Raw genomic sequence first — 23,042 nt, 5'->3', positions numbered from 1 at the left:
TTAAAAAAACATTTTTTACCTTAAATGAAGTAAAACGTGATGATAGGTCTGCTTAAAGCCATGCTCGAGAATTCAGTCCATTTTTGTAACCATACCCAGTTTTGCCACTATGCTCTTTGTACGCTCCATATGTTCTCCACCTTAAGGTCTCCCTCCTTTACAAGCACAAAGCTGAAAGATATGAGCCTAGCCCCTGTGTCAACCATGGCTGCAGCCAGAGGTACAAAGTAGTAATAGATGTACCCAGTCTGCAGAATCATCAGGTAAAAACAAAAGGAGCACCTAAAAAAAAGAAAGAAATGCAGTGACCCTATCTACATACCTGTAAGCTGAATTATATGACATGTTTGGTCTAGGATTTAGATATGAGCTTCTGGGTTGTTTTTTATCAGTATATGCAGAAGAGGTCATTTCTCAGTGATGATCCATCCAACCTGTAATTTTTTCCTATGTACAATAAAAAATGATAGTGTACTGATCATTGCGGACACTTATCAGATATAAATTATTTATTAACACGTTTTATTGTTGAAAAGGCCATAAAACAACTAAACCTGCTGTTTGGTAGGCAAATATAAATGTGCTGTAAAACTGTTTTTATTACTTTGAATTATTATTTACAGAACAGAAAGAGAAACTGTTGATAAAGAAGAAAATTGATGAAAAAAGAAAGTATTGAAGTCACACAGTAAATCAATATTCCCGAAAATTCAAATGTGTTACAGGAACACTTAAGTTTACATGTTATATGTTGTGTGTGAGTTCACTTCTTTGGTCCACAGGAGAAATGTTGACATATATATATATGTTCACTTTTTGATACTGAATGTCTTACTGACCTAATTATAATTACTGTTTCTGTATGTTTTTAGTTTTTGTTAGTATTGTTACTGGTTTCCCACTATTTCCCTGAGGAAGCCTAAACCAGCGAAACGCGACGGGACTCGGGATCCAGTTCAGCCAATATATTGAAACACCCTAACACAGGGGTAGGCAAACTTTTATGGCCATTAGGCCATGTATGGGGTGGGCAGGAGTACATTAGGCCGGACTTTTGAGTCCTGCCCTAATGGCTCCGCCCACCACCAGGTAACGGCCTCTGAAGTGAAATCCCTCTTCTCTGTATGCATTGCGGAGGAGAGGGAATTCCCTTCAGGGAGCCTTACCTATTTACCGTGTCGGCAGTATTAACGCCAGCTGTGGTAAATAGGGGAGCCACAGCATGGAGGTGGCTCTGGCGGCCCCGGTAGTTCCTAACGCCCCCTCGCGTTGCCGGTCGGCATTATCCCGGATCGGCCTGGGGCGTTAGGCCAGAACAAACTACCGGCTAGGCCCTATCTGGCATAAAGGCCATAGTTTGCCGACCCCCGCTCTAACATAAGATCAAGTTAGTTGTACTTTGTATAGTATAGGCCTTGTCACCTTCTAAATTATTAGGGTTTTGCACATGGTCTCTGTCTAGATATAAGTAATTCATCTTTGTTTTACCACTGTATATACCTTGTACAATCACATATAAACGAGCCACATCAAATCCTCTGCTGTTCTCTCCTTTCTGTTTAATATAATAACCCAAGGTGCCTGGCTTTCAAAAATCGTGTTTTGTGGTTTGGGGACACCCGCCCTCTTTATCAGTACCGGAAACAAGAATGCAGATAACTGTGTGACAAGCAGTGTGGCATTTAGCTGATCATCTGAACGGCACCCCATTCTGGGTCAGTGATTCAGAAAGTATTACAGGCAAAGGATCAGGACATTAACCAGGCAAGCTTTATTTTTTAGAACCAGATCAGAAGTGGCAGTAAAGGATCCTCTATATAGGGAACATAATTAACATTTCTTTAAAACAGACCTACCACAATTTATTCTAGTTTTCCATTCCCTTAAATTTTATCTTCAAAGTTTTCAATAAACCCACTTTTATACCCAGAAAATCCTGTGATGTCAGTTTATTGTCTACCATTCTTCAGCCCAGCATCTGGTTTGCTGCCATCTTCTTCCTGGTCTCTGCAAGCACCTGATCTCACATTGTGCATGTGCAAACCCAAGCAGGACCCAATATACAAATAACAATAAATTCTGATTGCACAAGCCCATTTAAAGAGGAAGTAAACTGAAAAATGCTCAAAACAAAAGAAAATACATCCACGTTCAATCCCTTAGCGCAGTCGATCAGTCCGGAGGTGTCTTCCATTGGGTCCCGCGTCATCCCTGCATCCGTCTCTGAGCTGGCGCGCCAGGCACCGCCATCTAAACCCCTTCTTCTGGGTTCTTCTTCCTACATCACCCAACCCAGGCACAAGATCGGGTGACGTAGGTTGGAAAAACAATTGCCAATCTCACTGCACATGCGTGCAGGGGAATGCATGCACATTTCCCCTTTTCACGAAAAGGCTCCTTCTGCCCATGCCTGAGATGCTCGGGCATGGGCAGAAGGAGCACCCAAGAGCCTCCCAGGATGTGAGATGTAGGTATACCGAAACCGGAAGGCTTTGCGCTCCCATTCATTTTCACAAAATTAGGGGGCAGTGCTGCACCCTTTTTTTAAAAAAAAAGTGTGTTGCACTTAAAAAACAAACAACCAGAATTGTTACCTTACATAAAAGGGTTGTCTTCCCTTTTATGTAAAGTGACATTTCTGAGTTTAGGTACACTTAAAGTTATAATCGTGTCAGATGATTGTTGGCCGAAGTGCTCATGCTCGTCTTGGGCGATTATGAGATTGTGTAATTTACTGCCTATGCTATGCAATTTAGTCTTAGTGGTATTTTGATCCATGCTATGAAAAAGTCCTATATAGATATATCTATATCAATCTTCATAAATAAAGATTTATATAGGTAGATCCATTGTGATCAGCAAGTGTTCAATGTAAAACTCACTTGTTTAACTGATCTGCATTAAAAAAAAAAAAAACTTATTAAAAAAATGCTTTGCCCAGGCAATTTTAATTGACATTCTACCCAAATATTGAGTAAAAATGATCAATAAAAATAGAAGCAGCTTTTTGATTCATTTTTGAATGAATTGATATTTTAACCTAATCAGTCCTATTTGTTGAGTAGTGTTTGGCTAGTCTAAGATTTGCACAAGATCTAAACATTATTGAATTGTTATTCTTAGGATTAAGTTTAAATGACCTTTAATCAAGAAATGACACAAACTTATCTTTTACATAAAGAAGCACAGTGCATCTTATCGGTTGTTTGTTGGTTAAAGGTTCCCTTTTAGGCAACGTAAATCGTAAAAAAGTGCATTGAAACTGCTGGTTAAGTCTGATACCTGATGCAGGTGGTCAAAAAAAAAAAAGCAGTCATTGCTATGAGCAGATTGTTGTGAGGTGAGAGGTGGGGATGGGCCTGATTGTACTGCTGGGAGTGGCCCTTCTCCTAAGCCATTTACCTGTAGATCTACAGCAGACACCTCTGCTTTCCCCACCTTCAGCCCCAGGCACTCAGGGAGGAGTGACAACAATCACGGAAGTCTGAACTTATCTGGGGACTCTACACAATGGAAACTGCAATTTAACAATATTAGAAATCCAGAAAATGTTGTAAAAGCAAAGTGTGCGGTCATTAGACTCCAGGATCCCTCACACCTGTGCCCTGGTACACAGAGGGATGGTACATTGGACCAAACACATTCCTATGGACAGGAAGGAGCAGTGAGGAATGTAACAGTTCTTGTCACCTGGAGATCACAAATATTTCACAGCACAGACATGGAAGAGCGGGCAAACAATTATTAGTGAAGTTGCAGGGCTTCTACTGATACTTCGGAGGGAAAGCGACTTTTCTCAGGAATTCCGAGACACCTGAGCACAGTGACATAACAGGATGCAGGTAAGATCTGACACTGCAACTTTGTTATGAAAGCAGGACTTGAGTGAAAGAACTTGTTGTGATTGAATGAGATTGTCTTATTATTGTACCTCTGGAAATGGGGTTATTTAAACCCCCAAGTTTTGGGTGAGACACTCTGTGCCAATTTTTATGATTGGTGCACTAACCAATTTAAAAGACTTGCACGAGAGCACCTTACAAAACACCTGCACAACATTTAAAAGGCACTAAGGCTAAGTATTTGCTGTAGCCTGTAAATGCCTTTTGAAACAATGAAAATACCATGGAGCAAATGGTTGAAGTGGGGCGCCTGGTAATCGTCTCTGCACCGTATATTCACCATCCAAGTAAATAAGCCCAAACTGACTGCCACTCTACAAGAACCGTCAGTGACTTGGTACTATTTTTGATAAAAAATCATCAGACCAAACAGGATCATACCTGCTTGCCACATGTGTATTCATTTTACTTTTTTTTTTTTTTTTTTGTGCGTTCTGATTACAATTTGCAAATCGTATTTGCTCTTGTTACATCGTGGTGGTGCCTGACGGCTATAATTTCTTAGCAAGGGTTTCATTCCCATGCTAAAATATAATTGAACATATCCAAATATTAGGCATCTGCAATAGATTTGCTTTTATTTTTGTTTGTATTCTGTATTGGCCCACATGTCCTATGTCTAGCTATGTAGTCCGAATAATTATCTTAAGTATTCAAAGCTTCTGGGGGTCCCAGATGTCTGTGCCCCCTACGCCGCTACGGTTTCCTTCCTTCAACACCTAAGTACCTGCTGAGTCCTATAATAGAGAGGTAGGTACCATCACACAGATGGAAAAACACACCATCGTAAGCATTCTTTTTTTTTTTTTTTAAAGGCAGATTGCTTTAGGTTTACTTGTTCGAAAAATAAAGCACAAAAGTTGTTATTTAAAAGTATTTTAAAGCAATCTGAATAAATGTGGGTTGGCACCATTGCTTTTTTTGTGATCCACATACAAAACCATTTCTCCCACCATCTGTCATGATAAAAACTTTATTTCTTTACTATAGAGCGAAATATTTATGGCGGCTTTAGTGATCAATGATACAGGATATGATGGGGACAAGGCTGTTATATATTTTTAGAGCCTTGATGAGGTTTTTATTGCTGTGTACTCATTGATGATAGGGGTATTCCCACCATGGCAGGGAAATCCCCCATAAAGGCCAAACAAAATTGGTATATTCAAACTTTTTTATGCTATCCTAAACCTTTGGCTGGAGTTTCACTTTATTACATTTAGGCACATGATCTGCACTACCTGCTTCATGTAAGAGCTTAGTAAATGCACCTGCACTTATTACTAAAGTCAAAGTATCACAGTAACTCTGATACACAAAAATGACTCACATGGCATTATTTCAGGTCGATCTTTAGAAACCTGATTCTTCCCGGGTTGCAAAACTTTTTTTTTCCTCAGTCACGTTATATACCTTGCTATTGATTTTTTTTTAAGGTGTGTGCAATGCAAATGCTACACACAGGTCGAACACATAGGCAGAGTTTAAAGTGAAACTGTACTTTTAAAAATAGTAAAGAAAAAAAATCATGTTTATTGTACCTAAGCGGTCACACCATGAAAGCTAGTATGGAGTTTGGTGTGGTTCAGCAATGAATCGGATCACAGGAACACATGAATGCAAACTTGCTGCATTGGTGTGCATGGGGTAAAAATGGTACAATAGACCAGTGTTTATCAACACTGTGACATATTTTTTACATTGAAAAAAATCCTGCAGCACACCACAAATCAAAAATGTTACAAAATGACACTCTGTAGCTAATTTTCTTGTCTCTAAGAATAAACAAGGCAATTAGGCTACCTACTGCCACCCACTGACATGGAAGAGTATTACATTACTCTGCCAGTCACTACAGCACAGACACTCGACAATGGTAATTGGATAATTTCCCACGGTACACATGAAGATCTTTCATGGCACACTAGTTGAAAATGCAATAGACAGTATTAAAATGTACTCTGTACCCCCTCTGGAAGGTCCACTTTCCTGACAGCCACATGCCACCATTTAAAATTGGAGACTGTAATAAATAATGTTTAAAAAGTGTTTCTTGGCTGATGAAGATTTGGGAGACATCCCTGCCATGACTGGGGTCCTAAATCCTGCTGCTAATCCTGCTTGTTACAATTGGATGATGGTTGTCCGGGATGGAACATTCCTTGCAACCATCAGTCAGTGAAAATGTGGCCTATACGTACCTAAGCAACATGGAAGATCTCAGATCCTAATCACAGTGCTGATGCCACATATATGTTAAAAAGGAACTAAAAATTCTCGATCAATATGTTTATTATTTCAGAACAAGGCTATGTACACACGTGCAATAATTGTTGTTGGGCACAAACTATCAAGTAATGATCGTTCGATAATCGTTAACAAAAAAAGTGCACAACGACAGGCCAATAACGCTCGATGAACGAGGAATGTCTTTGGAAATGAATGGCCGTTCCGGTGGTTCCATTTGGGCAACGATCGTTTACTATTTATTGTGTGTACGGTTGTTTAGTGATCGTTGATTGCTTTTCAGTACACGTCATTTCCAGTATCATTCAAACGATCATATCTAGTGTGTAAATTATTGTTGGATTATAATAAAACGATCATACTGTTACAGCATGTACAGAATCGTGCACTATACAAACGTTCCAAATAATCGTTCGTTTCCTAACGACAATTATTGCACGTGTGTACGTAAGGTCTTACTGTTCTGTCTAACATGGGAAAGCAAAGTCCTGCCTCTACCGTGATGGCTACCAACACACAGCAGTGCAAAAGATGGCATATTGGGTCCATAAGGGGAACAGATCAGATGTTGAGAGAGCTCTGGCATATTCACCTTAGGTGCTGAAAGATCTTGTCCCATTATTGTTGGAGTAATATTTTGCCTTTTTATTATTATTAATATTATTATTATTATTAATAAACAGGATTTATATAGCGCCAACATATTACACAGCGCTGTACATTAAATAGGGGTTGCAAGTGACAGACTAATACAGACAGTAATACAGGAGGAGAGGACCCTGCCCCGAAGAGCTTACAATCTAGTATGTGGGGGAATATACACACAATAGGAGGGCCTTCCACTTGCCTATTTTATCAGCTTCTAGAGTTTAGCTTTTTTCACTGCTGGTCTTAAGCACATTATTTTAGTAAGCTGTATTTCTATCCTGCCATATGCCTATTACAGATCGCTTTAACATCTAGTGAAGCCATTCTCAACACGATCCCTAGAGTTCCTGGGGAAGGGGGTTCCTCAAACCTCATTGATCTCCAATGTATTGACATCTGCATAGTTCTGGGGCCAACACCACATGGCAAGCAAGACTCCAATGGCTTTTAGGTGTTCATATATGTGTTTCTCAAGCCACCAGTGGCTAACACTTTAAGAGGCTTTTTCCATTGAGCCCCAAAAATTATTTTTTTGCGATTGCCCAAAACCTGAAAACTATTTGGGTTCCTCAGGTGTAAAAGTTGAAAAAAACCTGATCTATAACCTATCCTTTAGCGGACTTATTCTGCTTCTTTTAAGATGACCCTGTTATGGGAAAAGTTAGCTGGACTTCCATTGCTTAGCTCTCCTTTAAGAATGTTAAGTTTTCCACCTGGAAGCTTTGTCTTCAATGTTTTTGAGTCTTTGACCTGGAACATTTATATGGAAAAGGAGTTGTGACACTTTTATGAAACTCATTTATGGGCATGTGAATAAAAAAAAAAATAAAGCCTGACAAATAGCACTATCAAAGAGGTCCAACAGTGGCAGCCCCTACATGTTTGTTATGAAAATTTAAGTTATTTTTTTCACGCAGATAGTAGCTAGAAGGAAGAAAGTTGCTAAAAGCTTGTAAAATGGTTATTATTTGCTTGCTAAAGCCATTGCTCTTTCAGATTACTGATTAAACAATGAACATTCTTTTTTTAGTCTTGAACTTGGCTGTGTCTACCTTCCTACACAGAGACGTCAAACATATATACTACCTTCAAAAGATGTCTGTATTGGGGCTTTCCAATTGGTTGCTCAGGCACCCAGCATTGTCACATGGGGGGTGTGAGCTCCAAATAGGATGAACTTATCCAGAGCCACTTCTTACTTCCAAGGGCAAACAGATCAGTTGCTGAGTGAAGTCTGAATTGTTGTGGTGACTGGGACTAACATAAACCTATTTCTTAATTTCAGTTTACCACTGTGGTTATATTGCTGCATGTATACACAGTAAAAGTAAACTGATCACAATAGGATGTTTCTAATTTTATAATTCAGAACACCTCCTAGCTTCCGGAGAGCAGGAAAACCCTATGTAGCATAAAGAATTCATACAAAGGATAGTAAGCCCTCTCTTCATTATGCTATAGAATGAAGAACTCCGCACAAAAAATTAAAACCTAAAGCAGAACTAGAATATATTTTCTTAGTTTTTATCGTTTTCATAATGTAACCATTTGGTTTTAAATTATTACAAATCTGTGCAAACTTCCAATACTATGTTTCATGGGCTTCCCCAGCAGCCTCCTGAGTAGTACCTAACTGTGTCATTTAGGACAGTCGTATATTAATTGATCTCAATATAAAATATGCCTAAATCAAAGACAGGGAGTGCAGGAGCTATTGCAGTAACTAGAATGTTACCTGCTACCAGCTCAGTGGATCCAAGTTGCCAAAGAGCAGCGGTTCATGGATATTATATGTAAAATTTGCTCAAAAGCTTAACAGCATTGTTTAGCATCAGCTGAGTTTTTTGGAGCATATTCAGCCCTTTGTGTATATTGCAACTTTCATCTCCCCAGCCAACCTTTTTATGAAAATTGATTATTACATAACTGTTGATGCTCCTTACCACAATTATTCTAAAATCCTTATTCAAAGTTCAAAACCCTGGCTTGTTTTTGTTGTCAGAATTACAAGTCTCAAATGACTTATTAATTTTCAGCTTCAGATGTACCCTGGGAAGTTTTAGCCTAAAGATACATACAGACGCTCAATTAGTGTTGCTCAGAACAATCATCCATGATCATTTTCAGTGACGGTTTTATGGGCGATCAATGTGTTGACATTAAGAATAAGGATGAGCGAGAATGCCTCCGGCATTCCAGCGAATATTTCCTCGACCTTCCAATGGTTCCGCGAAATTTCAGAAAACTGATTTCCCGAAACCATTGGACGAGGAAATTAAAACAGGAGGATTCCCAGAGCTGCATTCAGCCTTGGGAAATTCCCCTGTTTGCGATCCCTGGGGCACTAGAGGTTATTTAATCTCTAGTGCCCGTTAATCGCAGAGGATTTCCAGGGCTGCATGATGCAGCCCTGGAAATCCTCCTGTTCGGCAAGAGCTCAACCTCTCGGCGAATCAGAAAGCCGTTCCGCTTACATTTTTGGTACGCGAGAAAGGCCTGATTCGCAGCGAGATCGAACCTAACATTCTTGCTCGCTCATCCCTAATTAAGAATAGCCATGCAGAATCTTCTATGAAAATGCTAGAGGGGTAAAGAGGAGCAGGAACAGCACTGCTGCAGGGACTACAATGGCAATGGTTGGTCATTCAGTGATCTAGCACAGTGGATATCCTAGGACGCCTCTAATAACGCTATATTTATCACCAAAGATGATCACAAACAATTGTCTCCCTTTATGGCAACGGAATAAAACCAAAAACCTACAATACTATACCTGTGTTATCTTTACATGTACACTGATGTTCAGTGTTTTAAGTTGCTTCAGCAGTTTCTCTTGTGGGGCTCTCTCTTGCCTTGGGGTCCCATAGTAGGCTGCCATAATTGTGCCAATTTCTTTTGAATGATTCATAGTAACCATATGCCATCTTTACCAACCTATATATCCATGGTGGTACCAACTAGTGGGTGATCTCCCAAAACCTGCTACAGTCTGCTACCAGGTACTAGGAGGTAGCAGTACTGCTTAGCAATTTTAGCGGTGACAAGTTACAAAATGGTTGTAGTTACAATGCTCCTTCAACACACACACACAGTCTTCTTTTATTTCAGCATGACGATAGTCTTTTATTGCTAGAGTCATAATACAGTGATATATCACCAGTAAAATAAACAGAAAACTCCTAATCGGCATGGACTAAAGTCCACATCTTCCTAGAATTACTTTGCATGTAAGTGAATCTTTCAGCCACGTACAGTAAATCACAATTTCATTCATTATCCTGCATGCAGAACATCATAGAAATATGTATATTCTTCAAAAAGCACTTTAAGGTTTACATGTTTGAAAGTCCCACACTGACGTCACTCCCAACATTACAGCTAATTAGGAATGGGACAGATCCACCATCTTCAGTAAGCAAACAAATATTAAAAAAAAAAACCTTAGTATGGACAAATAATAAAGTAAGTGGAGACCTAACGGGGACACGTGTTCTGGTGACAATGGTATAAAATAGAATTTCCTTTCAATTTGGCTTTGTCTTTCAGATGGTAGATTTTAATGTTTCTGCCTATGTTTGGGTATTGTCCCCCCTTAGGTTGCATTGTTCATATAAAACATATTAAAAACCCATCAGACAGAATGGGATCTCTTTAGATAATGGTTGTAACAAGTGTTCCCGCCTGGCAATTCAATTGGAGATTTTGTTTGTGGTTAAAAAAAAAACTGCATGTATCAATCAGTAAAATGTTTGATTCTGGTGAATTAAATCTTTATCTGCTTGACAAGAAAAAAGCCTGGAAATGCAAAATCTGGAGCAGTGCATATCAGTGTACCACTAGCTATAGTCAGGTCCTAGGAGGTCCCAGTGCTGGTTGGAAATTTCAAGTTACAAGGCGCAGAGTGCAGTTATCTATTTTAGTCCCTTCCCCTTACTTAAACTAAACCTTCCCAGATGCATGCTTACCAAGATCAATGGTTCCACTCTTTACATCCAGCACTGTCCCGGTCACATCAATATGCATTTGTAGAGTGGGAAAGTGGGTTGGTGTATGTCAGGGAAAAAGGGCAATTAAAAAATTTAGTAGATAGATGCTGTCATCACTAGTACCTAGAAAAAGGGGTCTTGCACAGTTCCGAAATTCTGGTGACTGCTTTGTCTGATGTTTAAATAAATGGCCCCAATAATCACGGTTATATTTGCTGATGAAAAGCTTTATTGTATTCTGAGACATCCCAGAAGACAAGGAACATTGAGGACCCATGCCAACCCAATCTGGTGAAGAAGCAATGTTGTCATTAAGATGCTCCTTAACATTATACCCAAATGGTGCTAAGTGAAATCCAGAAATGTAGCTAAGGTGTTTTGCTTTTTTTTCTAATTTATCATCCTGGCTACTCCATAAATCCATAAATTACTCAGCTGCCACTCTGAATGACTGCAATACTGGGGAAAAAGTCAAGCGTCCCACATTTTAGTTGGTTCTACATTTTTCTTTTTTCCAGATTATTTAAATGAAAACTTGGCAACAAACAGAACATTCCTGCAGCACACGCTTACACATGCCTTATTCGGAGAGTACAGTAAGAAGTTAAAAACAAAATAAATGTTGCTTTCCAGGAAAATGAATGGAACCTCTCCAACAGAGCCACCAACAAAACAAATTATTTGTATTGTGAGAAAGGATTAGAACTTCTGATAATGCCTGTACTTTCCTGTCCCAGTGTACCCCCCCCCCCCCTATTCTTTAGGCATCACAGGCATTTAGGCAAGGTACACACGTGCAATATTTATCGTTTGAAAATGAACGAACATTCACGATTATTTTGTGCACAATTCTGTACATGCTGTAATTGTTCAAATATAATCCACCAATAATATCCACACTGGATACGATTACAGAAAAATCCATGATCACTGAACGGCCATACACACAATAGAGTATAGGGACGGTCAATCATTTCCAGCGAGATTCCTCATTCGTTGGTGTCGTTGTGCATTTTTTTTGTTAACAAATATTGAACGATCTTTCGTGGGTCGTTTGTTTCCAACGACACTTATTGCATGTGTGTACACAGCCTTAGGCTTAGTAAATGGGCAAACATTTGGGCATTGTGCTTAACGTAAGTTTATTATAACGCTTATCCCGGCAGATCTGATAAGAGGCACCTGAAAATACTACATGAACTTTTACACAAGCCTCTAAGTCACCATAAAAGGCCCAAAACCTATAATGGTCAATAAAATCTTTGGTTCCTAAGTTAAATTTTGGTAGAATCACTGTGATGGCAAGATTCAGCAACCAAAAGTAGGCCATGAGTGCAGGCCAGAGCTCAACAATAGTTACCAATTGCTTAATCATGTGGTCTCCAAACTGTGGTCCAGATGAAGAGCTTTCCTGGTATTAATCCTTCTACTAAGCAAAGATGCTAGATCATTTTTTACTTCCACTGACCACCAACCCTAGGTCATTTTTACTCTAAGCCTGGACATTGTTCAATCTCACTCATGTTGGGGCATTTTCTTTTTGCAATAGCACCAGATGGAAAACTGGCCCTGTTATAATTAAGCTGCATCCCAGAACCATGCCTGAAGTTTTTCAGGTGTAAATGTAGACCTAACGCTGGTCCTTCCTACAGAAGCAAGCTCTATCTTTCACATAATACTAGTCCTTCCTGGAATAGCCAGCTATGTCTTTTACTGGCAGTGGTAAGATCTTCTTATTGAGCTGGAATGTTGTAAAATGCAGGTATGGGCTTAATACTGGCTACATATAAAGCGGGCTCTCTTCTCTGTTAGAGGTGCATACCATTCTAAATGAGTATGAGTGGTGATATACTGAGCTAAATGGTGAGATTCCTAAATGTCAATGGCTGTTGGATATACAGATCTTTTAGGGTATCTTTCTTGCACTGAAGCCGTAATGTAGAATTATAGATATAGGTATGGCCATAATGGCAGAGATTACTACACCTGCCTGCTTGTTTTCTGTCAGCCTCTGTATAAGCCTTTCATGTGTTCTCCCCATATAGAGTGACACTCATCTCTAATCCTATATGGCACATTGTATACTATTCTGTATATTGCATGTTCTGTACAACCTAACACTGCATGCCATCATGTATATCACAAGTTTTGTACTACCATACCCCCCATACAGTACACTTTCTTTATTACATTCGTTACCATTCAGTACATCTTAAGCTCTGCAGCCTTATATTACTCTGTACACTGTGCAGTACATCCCCTACTCTGTACTGCTTTACTCTGCATGCAGTGCTATACAACACATACTTTTTTAAGGGGTTGTATGGCAGCTTGAATGTTACATACTTCAAGGGACAACATTTATAGATTAAACTGTTTATTAGGGGTCAGCGTGGATGGTTATATATTCAAAACCCACAAGTTAATCCAGAGGAAGGCGAAAAAACCTAATGAGCAAAGTCTCCAATTTGTTGCAAGAAAAAAATCCCTTGTGACCCTCTAAGGGAATCAGAAACTCCAGAATTTGGAATGTTTTGGTGTTATCGGGACTAAGTGTCTGAAAAAAGCCTTTGTGCCCAAAACTGAGTTTTTTGCTTCAGTCGTTGAAGTATGTTGAGATTATATATTGGATAATAAATTGTATTTTAATTTGCATAAACTTTCTCATTAATAAAAGTATTTTAACCAGTCTCAAGAAGTTTAATGGGATATGTGTACATTCTCAGAAGTTTCTGAAAAGTACTTATAGATTCTTTAAAAATCCATATTTTTTTTTTATAATCATGGGTTCAAATTTTACATTTATTTATCAAATTACCTAACCCCTACAAATAGTAGTGCAAAGGTGCCCAAGGCATCCAAGGTTAAGTAAAAGGTGCAAAATATCTGGCATTGTGTGTTTACTAAAATCTGTACCCTAATTAAACTCATGACTGCAACAAAGTCCACAAAGACAGACAGCGTAGCGAGTAAGAAACCTACAAATAAAGCCTCTCGCATGCTGGTGTCCACCCACACCAACTCTATTGGTGGCACTTCTGCATCTTTTCACCCATGTTTCTCCCAGAGAACTTTGTCCTACAAGTTATTTAGAAAGACTCGCTTCCATGTGCACCAAGTCTCTGTTTCTTTCATAGTTAGATTACTTGAATGTCACGTGAGGTTGGCATACGGTCACTGTTTGAGCTTCTTTGTGGCCTACAATTAACATTCCATGCATATAATATATTGTGAAATAGATATGTGCAGGTATTTATTCTCTGTATCTTCCAGGAACCTGGGACGCCATGGCAAGAGCATCTGCTGCTCCTGGATCCTTTGGCCTTTGCTGTGAGTACAAACCCCTGTATATTTGATACTTCTAGGGTTTCTTCTAGACTTTTATAATACTGCTTCAAATGCATGAAATATAATAAATAACCTCCAAAAAAACTCATAAAGTGGGTTTCCTACTTTGCCAATGACTTTATTTACACACATCAATTTAAAAGATAAAAATGCCCAATTGTGTGAATTCAAATTTTCATGCTTTCGTTCACTCTAATTTTCATGCTTTCGTTCACTCTAGTTTGGCAACCACACCGCTTTTTCCTTGTATTTCTTGTAGATTGGTTGGTATTGGCATGCCTAATGTATAGATAAATATATTATTTGGTTGACCAGGGTTTTTTCAGCTACCAAGTATTAAGGCCAAGAATGCTGTACTTGGGTACTTTTCTGTGGTGTCTACAGACCATTGATTGTCAACGTGAGCAATGTTAATATCTGTACATTATCTCATGCCACCAATAAGAGGGGGAAGAATGGATATGACCTGGACAGTAGTTTTTCTATAGCTAGAACATGATAGTATGGGAAACCAGCAAGAATTGTTCTCATGTCTTTAAACAATGACTGAATATATGTTTAGATAAAATGTAAAATTTCCATGTAACATGTAAAGACCGAATATCCCCAAAGGATACCTATCAGGAATAAAGGACTACATTTATTAAACATCTTGTTATATTCTGTGTATAAATACAGCTGACATATGCTTATCTAAATGTACTCCAATGTGTTGTGTTCCGAGTAGAGCTCGTCAGAAAAACATATTTGCTTGACAAGCTTATTCTAATCATCAGTCATTTTTCATCTTGACCATGATACATAGAACATAAATAAATTAGTTACATCATCAGATATAGGTCATGGCTGCCAACTTTCACCATGGCCACAACTCAATGTGTTGCACTTTTCTCCAGCCAACTGAAAACTGTTCTACTCATTCAAAAGTCAGATGGTTCTGTTTGCTTCCCATGTCAGAAGATCCCAGGCCCCCCCTCCCATTGGGGAAAGATAAAGTTTAATCTCATTATGTTTTTCCTTCCCTGGTTCGTTCCTTTTAAGTAAAACCTAGGTAACACCTACATGCTATGCTAAACCCCCCCTCCATCAATAAAAAAAAGAAATTCAATAAATAAAAGTATTTAAACAGGGAAAAAGTGGGGAAATCTTGAATATACTGGACAGAGGTTGGGCAGGATCTATCAAACTAGAATCAACTTTTAATGCCTACTATAAAGAAAGGCCTATATATATATATATATATATATATATATATATATATAGTAATTTATGCAAATGTACGTTAATTAGTTTTGTTTATAAATAAAACGGCTGCTTGCCAGCCAATTTTAGGTCCAAGAAGGAGTTTGGTGTTTTATGTAAGAAGGGGTAGTAAGGGGTGGTTGGCAAGCGGAGTATTGGGGTAATTAAGAAAGGGGGTTGAGGGTTAAAAGTAATTTGGTTAATGGTGGGTGGTCATATGGGGGGGAGATGGAGTAGAGCAAGGGCACCGGATCCGCACTACCCTGGTCAAGTGCTCCTTAATTTACAAAAGGATTATTTTACTTTGTAACACACCAACATGAACATATATTTTTCTGAATTTTCCTTGGGCTACAAAAAAAAACAGCTTACAACGCGTACATCAACCAACGTTCCCCTATTTGGGAAGCCAGCTGCAAAAACTGTGACGTTCTGTCATTTGTTGGTGGTTTTTGCATGTATGGATAGTAATTAATTTAGGATGAGTATTAAAGTGAAGGAAACATGGCGCATTCTGTGTTTTAGAATCTTATTTCCTGAAAACATCTTAACAGAGGTATATTATCTAGATATCATGAGCTCTGTATGTTTGTATTTCTTATTCAGGACATAAAATGGGACTTTGTGCTGGTATGCGAACCCAAGTCTATCGATAGTGTGGAGGAGGAGAAGAGGCGGAAGTACATGTCCCAACTTGAACAGAAACGCTTTAAGATAAAGGTTAGGTTACATCACACTGTGTAAGACAGAGAAGCAGTGATTGTTCAAATGCATGATTGGTATGTCGGAATTAAAATTAGCTTGGGGTTAATATTTTCAGTGTGAAGAATAGTTTGTTCTTTGCTCTATTTACAGCTTTCATTCTACATTTGTTGATTTTACGTTTGCTTGGAATAAGCGCCCGTATCTGCTGACTAAGAGATTTGTAAATCATTTAGGGGCCCCATATTGCTGATTAAAAGAAAAGATACATAAATTCAGCTAAGGGGCTTGCTTATAAATAGTTTCAGTGCTTCACATACTTCTGGACTCTGAAAAAATAAGCAAAACCTCATTTATTTCATGAATGGTGTTCACCAACCTTTCTCAACTTTTTTTCCCCAAAGGAGCCCTTCAAATAATTTTTAGGTCTTGGGGAACACCTTCTAAAATCAATTTACTTGGAATCCATGGAAAGAATACTTCTGTATTGGTCCGTGGGATAAATGCACTTTTTTACAATTGTGGTCAAGATCCCACATTTACAGAAAACTAATACAATCATTGTTGTCCTGCAGTGGGCTCTATCATGTGGCATTGGCCCTAGAACTAGGCAGGCACCATCAAATGAGAGGTTGATCTACCAAAAATCAGGGAACACCCAGCATTCTCTAAAAGGAACCTTAGGGCCCCACAGTACCCTGTTTGGGAATGGCTGGCGTATCCACTTTTCTCATGGAGTGTTATTTAGTGAAATCTCTGTTGCACACTATAGGCTCCATTTTTGTAAAATACAGGCGGAGCAATTGCTGTGTGCGGCAAAGAACACCCGTAGCGGTTGCACAGGGATATACTTTACTATATATACCTGTGTGTGTATAAATATATGTATATAATAAAATTGCCTATCCAAGTCCTTCATTAAACATGACAGAGTATAGGTGAACATCTACTAGTTCTAAGGATGACTTAACCAAGCTGTGCCAGTTATGATAAAAAGATGCACAATGCCATACCTCTTATCCAGCTATACTTTGAGTTGGCCACTATTTATCCATATATTGACTTCTGATATTTATTTGACTTTTTGGTCTTCTCTGGTTTCCAATCCTTGATTCAAAGAACTAAAGCACGAGGGTCACCTCCACAATTAGGTAATTGGTATTTTCTAAACCATGATAGAGGCGCCAACTTCTGAAAGTCCTCAATGGCAGATTTAATTTATGGGAATTGATGGACATTTTGTCTTTACAGAAATCTAGAGACGGAAATAAGATCTTTTATGGCATCAGAGCACCTCCGGACATCTTTAGAAAATATGTCCGACTACTGAAGAACCCAGACCAAGGCAACCAGAATCTGAATAATGAACATGTCTCTGAAACAAGCAGGTGAAAGCAATATGTGCTTTACTCCATTACTAGGCTTTTTGTATTGAGGCTCTAGGGCACCAACTCTCATTTCACTTTACTGATGTCCGCTCCACTACAATGATCATTTCTGATTTTCTGCAGTCTGTTAGTTCACTTTGCACAGTTTTTGACTTTTTTCTATTTGCACAGTGACAATATCATTTGGTTAAAATTTACTAGACTGCTAAATTGATTTTTCCAGGCATAGTTGTTGTTTCAAAGAAATGAGGCCTGTACCGGAGACTTCTGCTCTGTGCAAAAATATGCATGTTTGGATGGAAAAATCTAAATATTTTTTGGCCATTATGTCACGTCTCTAGCTAGCATTACAATAGCTTGCATTATCTTTTTACCAGAGGGGTATTGTAAAGAAGTAGTGATCTGCTAACAGGTCAAACCTACTTATTCTTCAAGTTTTTTAAATCTGTTTGCCGTTTTTACAATTTGAATAGTCAGCCATGATCGCCAGAAAAGTGTCTGTAGCAGCCCCCATAGACTTGTAATGTACCCCCAATATGTAAATTGTGGTAAAAATGTTGTTTTAAAAACCACTGATCTCTATTGTGGCCTATTTAGTTTGCCAGTAGCTGTGTCCATTGTTAAATATCATGGAGCAACCTGCTGTATATTAAAAATGTTTTTCCAAATTTTAAATGTGAAAAATTGTTTTGCATCATAGTTTCCATTATTAGCTTCTCATTGCTAATACTACATCCTATTGATATTAGCATCACCATGGTTATGTGTTTGTGGCTCAATTTAATAAACCTAAAGAAAAAATGGCATTGGGTTCCCTTTTAGTATACAAAATGGGCCCCATTTCTACCCTCAAATGGGGGGTACCATAGCTGAGAGACAGGACATCATTACCCAAAATGGTTGTAGGGGTTATGGTGAAAGTTACATATATATAAAGTAGATAGATGTAATATACAATAGGATTTTTCAGGTTCTATTTGTGAAATAATGGTAGTGAAAACCAAAGTACCAAATTACGTATTCCCCAAGATGCGTTTCCCTAGCAATTTTAGTGTGAATGCTATATTCAAAAACTATGCAATGTAGTCAAAATTTGGAGAGCACAATTCAAATCAAATAAACAAGTGCAGTTAGGGTAGCTATAAGGGCAGCTAAATAATGCTAATGATTATCATACAGTGTTGGTGCTGTTGGCATGCAGACTATAGGTTTCCCTTTGTTTTTATAGGAGTGTCCTGTGCCCACTATTTAGCTCAATTTCCAAGAAAGATACTGGTACTTTAAATGGCTAAAACCTGCTTGCCTCCAGCTTATAAATTTGCTTCCTTCTTTGGGTCTCTGTTTCTATTGGAAAGGTGGAATTGGTACACATTCTTATTTGTTTGTTGTGTATTATTCTTCTCCCAAGAGCATGTACCCAGGTTAAATGTATTGCTGAATATTAGTTTTTCTTTCCTTTTATAGGATCCGCATTGTTTATTTCATTCTTCACAAAACCAGCATTGAAACCAAAGGCGTGGCAGGTAAGGAAACCAAAGAAAAAATATTTGTTTTATACAAATTGCTAAAGCACTTAAACATAAAAAAAAAAATCCTGTACTGCAGCTAAAAGAACATCTTAAACCACCAGAACCCAGTTCCGTATATATAAATAAAAATAAAAAATATTATATATATGGATGTAGTTCTAGTTATTGATTGTGTGAATTATAAGAATGTAGTTCTAGTTATTGATTGTGTGTGTATGTGTGTGTATATATATATATATATATATATATATATATATATATATATATATATATATATATATATATACTCCCAATAACTAGAAATAAATTCTAGAAATAAAAACTTGCGACCAAATAAACCTTACCTGCCAGATCACAGATTATGTAATGCATTCACCTGTCCCCATTTCATCACAGACACTACCATCTTCATTTTTCTCCTCTTGCTGATTTTGTTATTTGGCCATCTTGATTAGCTGGGTCAGTATGATATACTCTGTAAACTTTCATTTAGGCTAATTTTAGTCTGCAGGGTTCAAGGTGGAACTTCAGTTCTGCTTTAGGAATGGATTTAGGTGATTCTGGTGATGCTTGTATTTTGTTTTTTATAAGAATGCCCCAAGAAAATCATGTCCCATCATCTGTTCTCCCTAATGGCGGGGTTGGAGGCGTCCTATAGATTGTTACCTTATGCCCAAAACAGCCTGGAAACTAAATGCACGAAGACCTCTTACCCCAGTATAAATCTGTATATTTTATCTGGGTATATCGTGAGACACCTTGATCATCCCTAAAAATGAGATTATGAAAACACAAGCCAATATTAGTTGAGGTTTTGCACACAGATGAAGATCACAAATATGTTGATGTCACTGGTAAGGATTTGGATCATTGGTATGAACATCTTACTATGACTTGTGTTTCTCTTTTCAGAAACTCTAGATGACTTGATAAAAAGTGGTGTTTTTGAGACGGCTTTCCCACTTCATGCTGTAAGTGTAATATTGTAGAAGTATAATAAACACACACATTGTGAGTCACATAAAGGTGTATACCTATACTTCATTGTATATTTGAAGACTGTTATTGTTCTTTGCTTCTTAGCTTGATGACCCTCTCGGCAAGCAGTTGAAGGAAAAGTGGGCAAGATGGCGGGATGTCATCTACACGCAGCCTGTGAGAGAGATCAGGTGATGGAGGGGTTCTAGTTTCCCAGTTTTGTTGTAATATAGCTGTTATATATGTAAGTGGGGGATGCATATGATAAAACGGCAACAGGGTTTAGGACTGTTCATAATTCTATTTTGGGAAAACAAAAATGCTGTTTTTGGATAGAGTAGCTCATAAAGATGGGTAAATGGACATCATGGGGCCAATATCACTAATATTTAGTGTAGAACTGAGAATAAAACAGAGACTCCAGCAGTGTTCATATTACTGGATTGAACTGACATGTTTGCTATACCGTTGCTGTCTTCTGCTTTAAAGATCGCATTGGTGGATGGACTTGAATGAATAATTTAACATTAAGGGATATACAAACTGTAGGATATTCAGTAATGTTTGTAATTCTTTGCATTGGTGATAGTCAAAATCAGAGATAATGTAGGATATGTGAGGTCCTCTGGAGAAGACCAAAAGATCTGTAATTGGACCTAGTCAGCCTTTGGATATAGGGACACTTTCAAGGCAGGAAAGCAAGGTCCATGACCCCAGTTTTCTTCATTGTAAATTAAATATATAGCAGTCACCAATATTCTCAAACTAGTGTTTTGCAGCAGCAGTGCTATGGTGAGTTGTTTGCTCTCACTTCTCTTCCTTCTCTATCCATATTTCCAGCATTGGACTGGGTGCACTGTGCAATGCAGAACTAGCTTACTTTTACAAAAAATCTAAATTCTGGTTCTATTTTTTTTTTATCCCAGACAAACTTTTAAACACCCTAACCAGCCCCTGACAGTATAGTTTCCTTTGCTGCAAACAAATCAATACAGCAAGGTCAAGACTTTAACTGATAACCAAACGTTCATTTAGGTTTTACCTGTGATCACACCTCCAACCACTGAGCATCATTTGTTTGTTCTTCTGCCCTATCTGATCTGATTTAGCTTTACCATCAGATACATAGTGTGTGTGTGAGCATAGTTGACTTTAATGGAATTTTTAGGGTCCTTCAGCACCAAAAGCAAACAGGCTGCACCCACCTTTGAGATGGAAACTACTTTATCAGAACAGGTCCTGCTATTTTTGCAACCTTTTCCTACTGCTAAAGTGCACAAGGCGGCCTCCTTCTCCCTTGCTCTGGCATTACCCAGCTCTTTGTGAATTCAAAGCATACACAAATACTGACATGTATTGTTAGGTTACAAGGTTAACCCACCTTTTCCCTGCCCAAATCTTCCTGAGAATATAGGACACTCATGTATAGATAGAATTAGCCCACTATTTAGAAATCTTTTTAATGCATATTTGTATTACATGGCGGACTTTTTATATCTGTTTACACTCCTGCATCAGTCTGAATATATTGATCAAACCAGGACATCTACATCTTGTGTCATGCTTTAATTACTCTTCTTACAGACAATATTTTGGAGAGAAGGTGGCTCTGTATTTTGCATGGCTTGGATGGTACACCCTCATGCTTGTGCCCGCAGCTCTTGTTGGAATGATAGTATTTTTTTATGGATTTGTACATTTCAACTCAAGCCAAATCAGGTATGGACTGGTGCCATGCATCAATTTCTTTATATTGTCTGTCATACAAAACAGCAAGCGAGAGAGAAATCTCGCTAACAGATATTCAGATAGCAATGTAAACGTCATAGGACCCTTTCCTACTTAATCCAAGAGGAAGAAAAAAATGGTAACTTTCATGTAAACCTTTACAATGAACTTCTATTTCCTCCCTGTTGGATAAGTATCGCATTAAAGGAATTTTATTATATCAACCAATTTATCATTATAATTGCAAAAAAGAATTGTTCTCCCAGCAGACTTTTTATTCTCCATGCTATGGATCAGAAGACAGTGGAAGTAATTAGGTAGTTTATTAAGTAGTCATTTAGTAGAAATGACAAAAGGTAAGCCTGCCATCAATCAATTCATAAATGATGTATGTTGTCTTGGAGCAATGTAATATGTATTGACATTTTGGTTTATTACAACAAATGGTCCTAATTCTTAGGCAATAAAGTTAGAGTTCCAATATACTAAGAGTTTAAGTTGTAAAGTAACATTGAATGTAATGTCAGTGAAAAAGCTGCAGTGAAATATCAAAGATCTCTCTCAACACATTTCTATAAACTGAGAGCAGCACCCAATGCTTAGTAATTAGCTTAGGTAATTAGACTTCCCCGACCTCTCCTATGCAATCATTTCTTTTTAGGTTCCCTTTATCAATGGATGTATTGAAGCACTGATATGTTGCTCTTGAATCTTTCTTTCTTAGCCAGGAGATTTGCACAGCCAACACAACCTTGATGTGTCCGCTCTGTGATCAGAATTGCCCTTACTGGCCACTGTCCGAGACCTGCACATATGCAAAGGTAAGATCCAATGATGGGACATGCCTAAATCCAGCAAAAGGACTGGGATATAATTTACATCTTCCATCATCAGCTTCCTTTGTGGCTTTGGGAATTTGGTTAGCTGACATCTCAGAGCCATAAAAAGTATAGAGCTCAGATCATTTAGAGTTGAGAACCCTTAGAAACTGACGACAGGCACCAGATGATATGATGTGTAATGCAAATATAAGAAGATTTTTACTCATTAAGCTTTTCTTCTATAGGTGACACATTTATTCGACAATGAAGGAACAGTATTCTTTGCAATGTTTATGGCAGTTTGGGGTAAGTATAACAAACATACATCTCTCCTTCTGAACATTCTTAAAATATATCAATACTTTAAAAAGGGAGCAATTTTGGTATTTAAACCCTTTACTTCAAATGCAAATAAAACCGACCCTATGCCTTAGTAGGCGTTATGTCATGTCCACTAAGTATTGTTACAAATGTCAAAAATGTTATTCTGCACGAATGAGTCTTTGTAGCAATAAGGTTTCTG

General features: G+C 38.1%; 1 protein-coding gene across 1 annotated transcript in view; it reads left to right on the top strand.

Moving 5' to 3' along the window:
• Positions 1-3,378: 3,378 nt before the first annotated feature.
• ANO9 (anoctamin 9) overlaps positions 3,379-23,042 on the top strand; it is a 33,366-nt gene continuing 13,702 nt past the window's right edge. The window contains 10 exon segments of the mRNA XM_072421728.1: positions 3,379-3,842; positions 14,057-14,113; positions 15,980-16,093; positions 17,327-17,463; positions 18,928-18,986; positions 19,905-19,963; positions 20,076-20,161; positions 21,555-21,689; positions 22,423-22,519; positions 22,765-22,825. Coding sequence (XP_072277829.1) covers positions 3,837-3,842; positions 14,057-14,113; positions 15,980-16,093; positions 17,327-17,463; positions 18,928-18,986; positions 19,905-19,963; positions 20,076-20,161; positions 21,555-21,689; positions 22,423-22,519; positions 22,765-22,825 — 811 coding nt within the window. The 5' untranslated portion in view covers positions 3,379-3,836.

The sequence above is a fragment of the Pyxicephalus adspersus genome, chromosome 9, assembly GCF_032062135.1.
Source record: "Pyxicephalus adspersus chromosome 9, UCB_Pads_2.0, whole genome shotgun sequence".
NCBI classification, from domain to species: Eukaryota; Metazoa; Chordata; class Amphibia; order Anura; family Pyxicephalidae; genus Pyxicephalus; species Pyxicephalus adspersus.
Note: the sequence above shows the minus strand (reverse complement) of the source record. Positions and strands in the feature narration are given on the sequence as shown.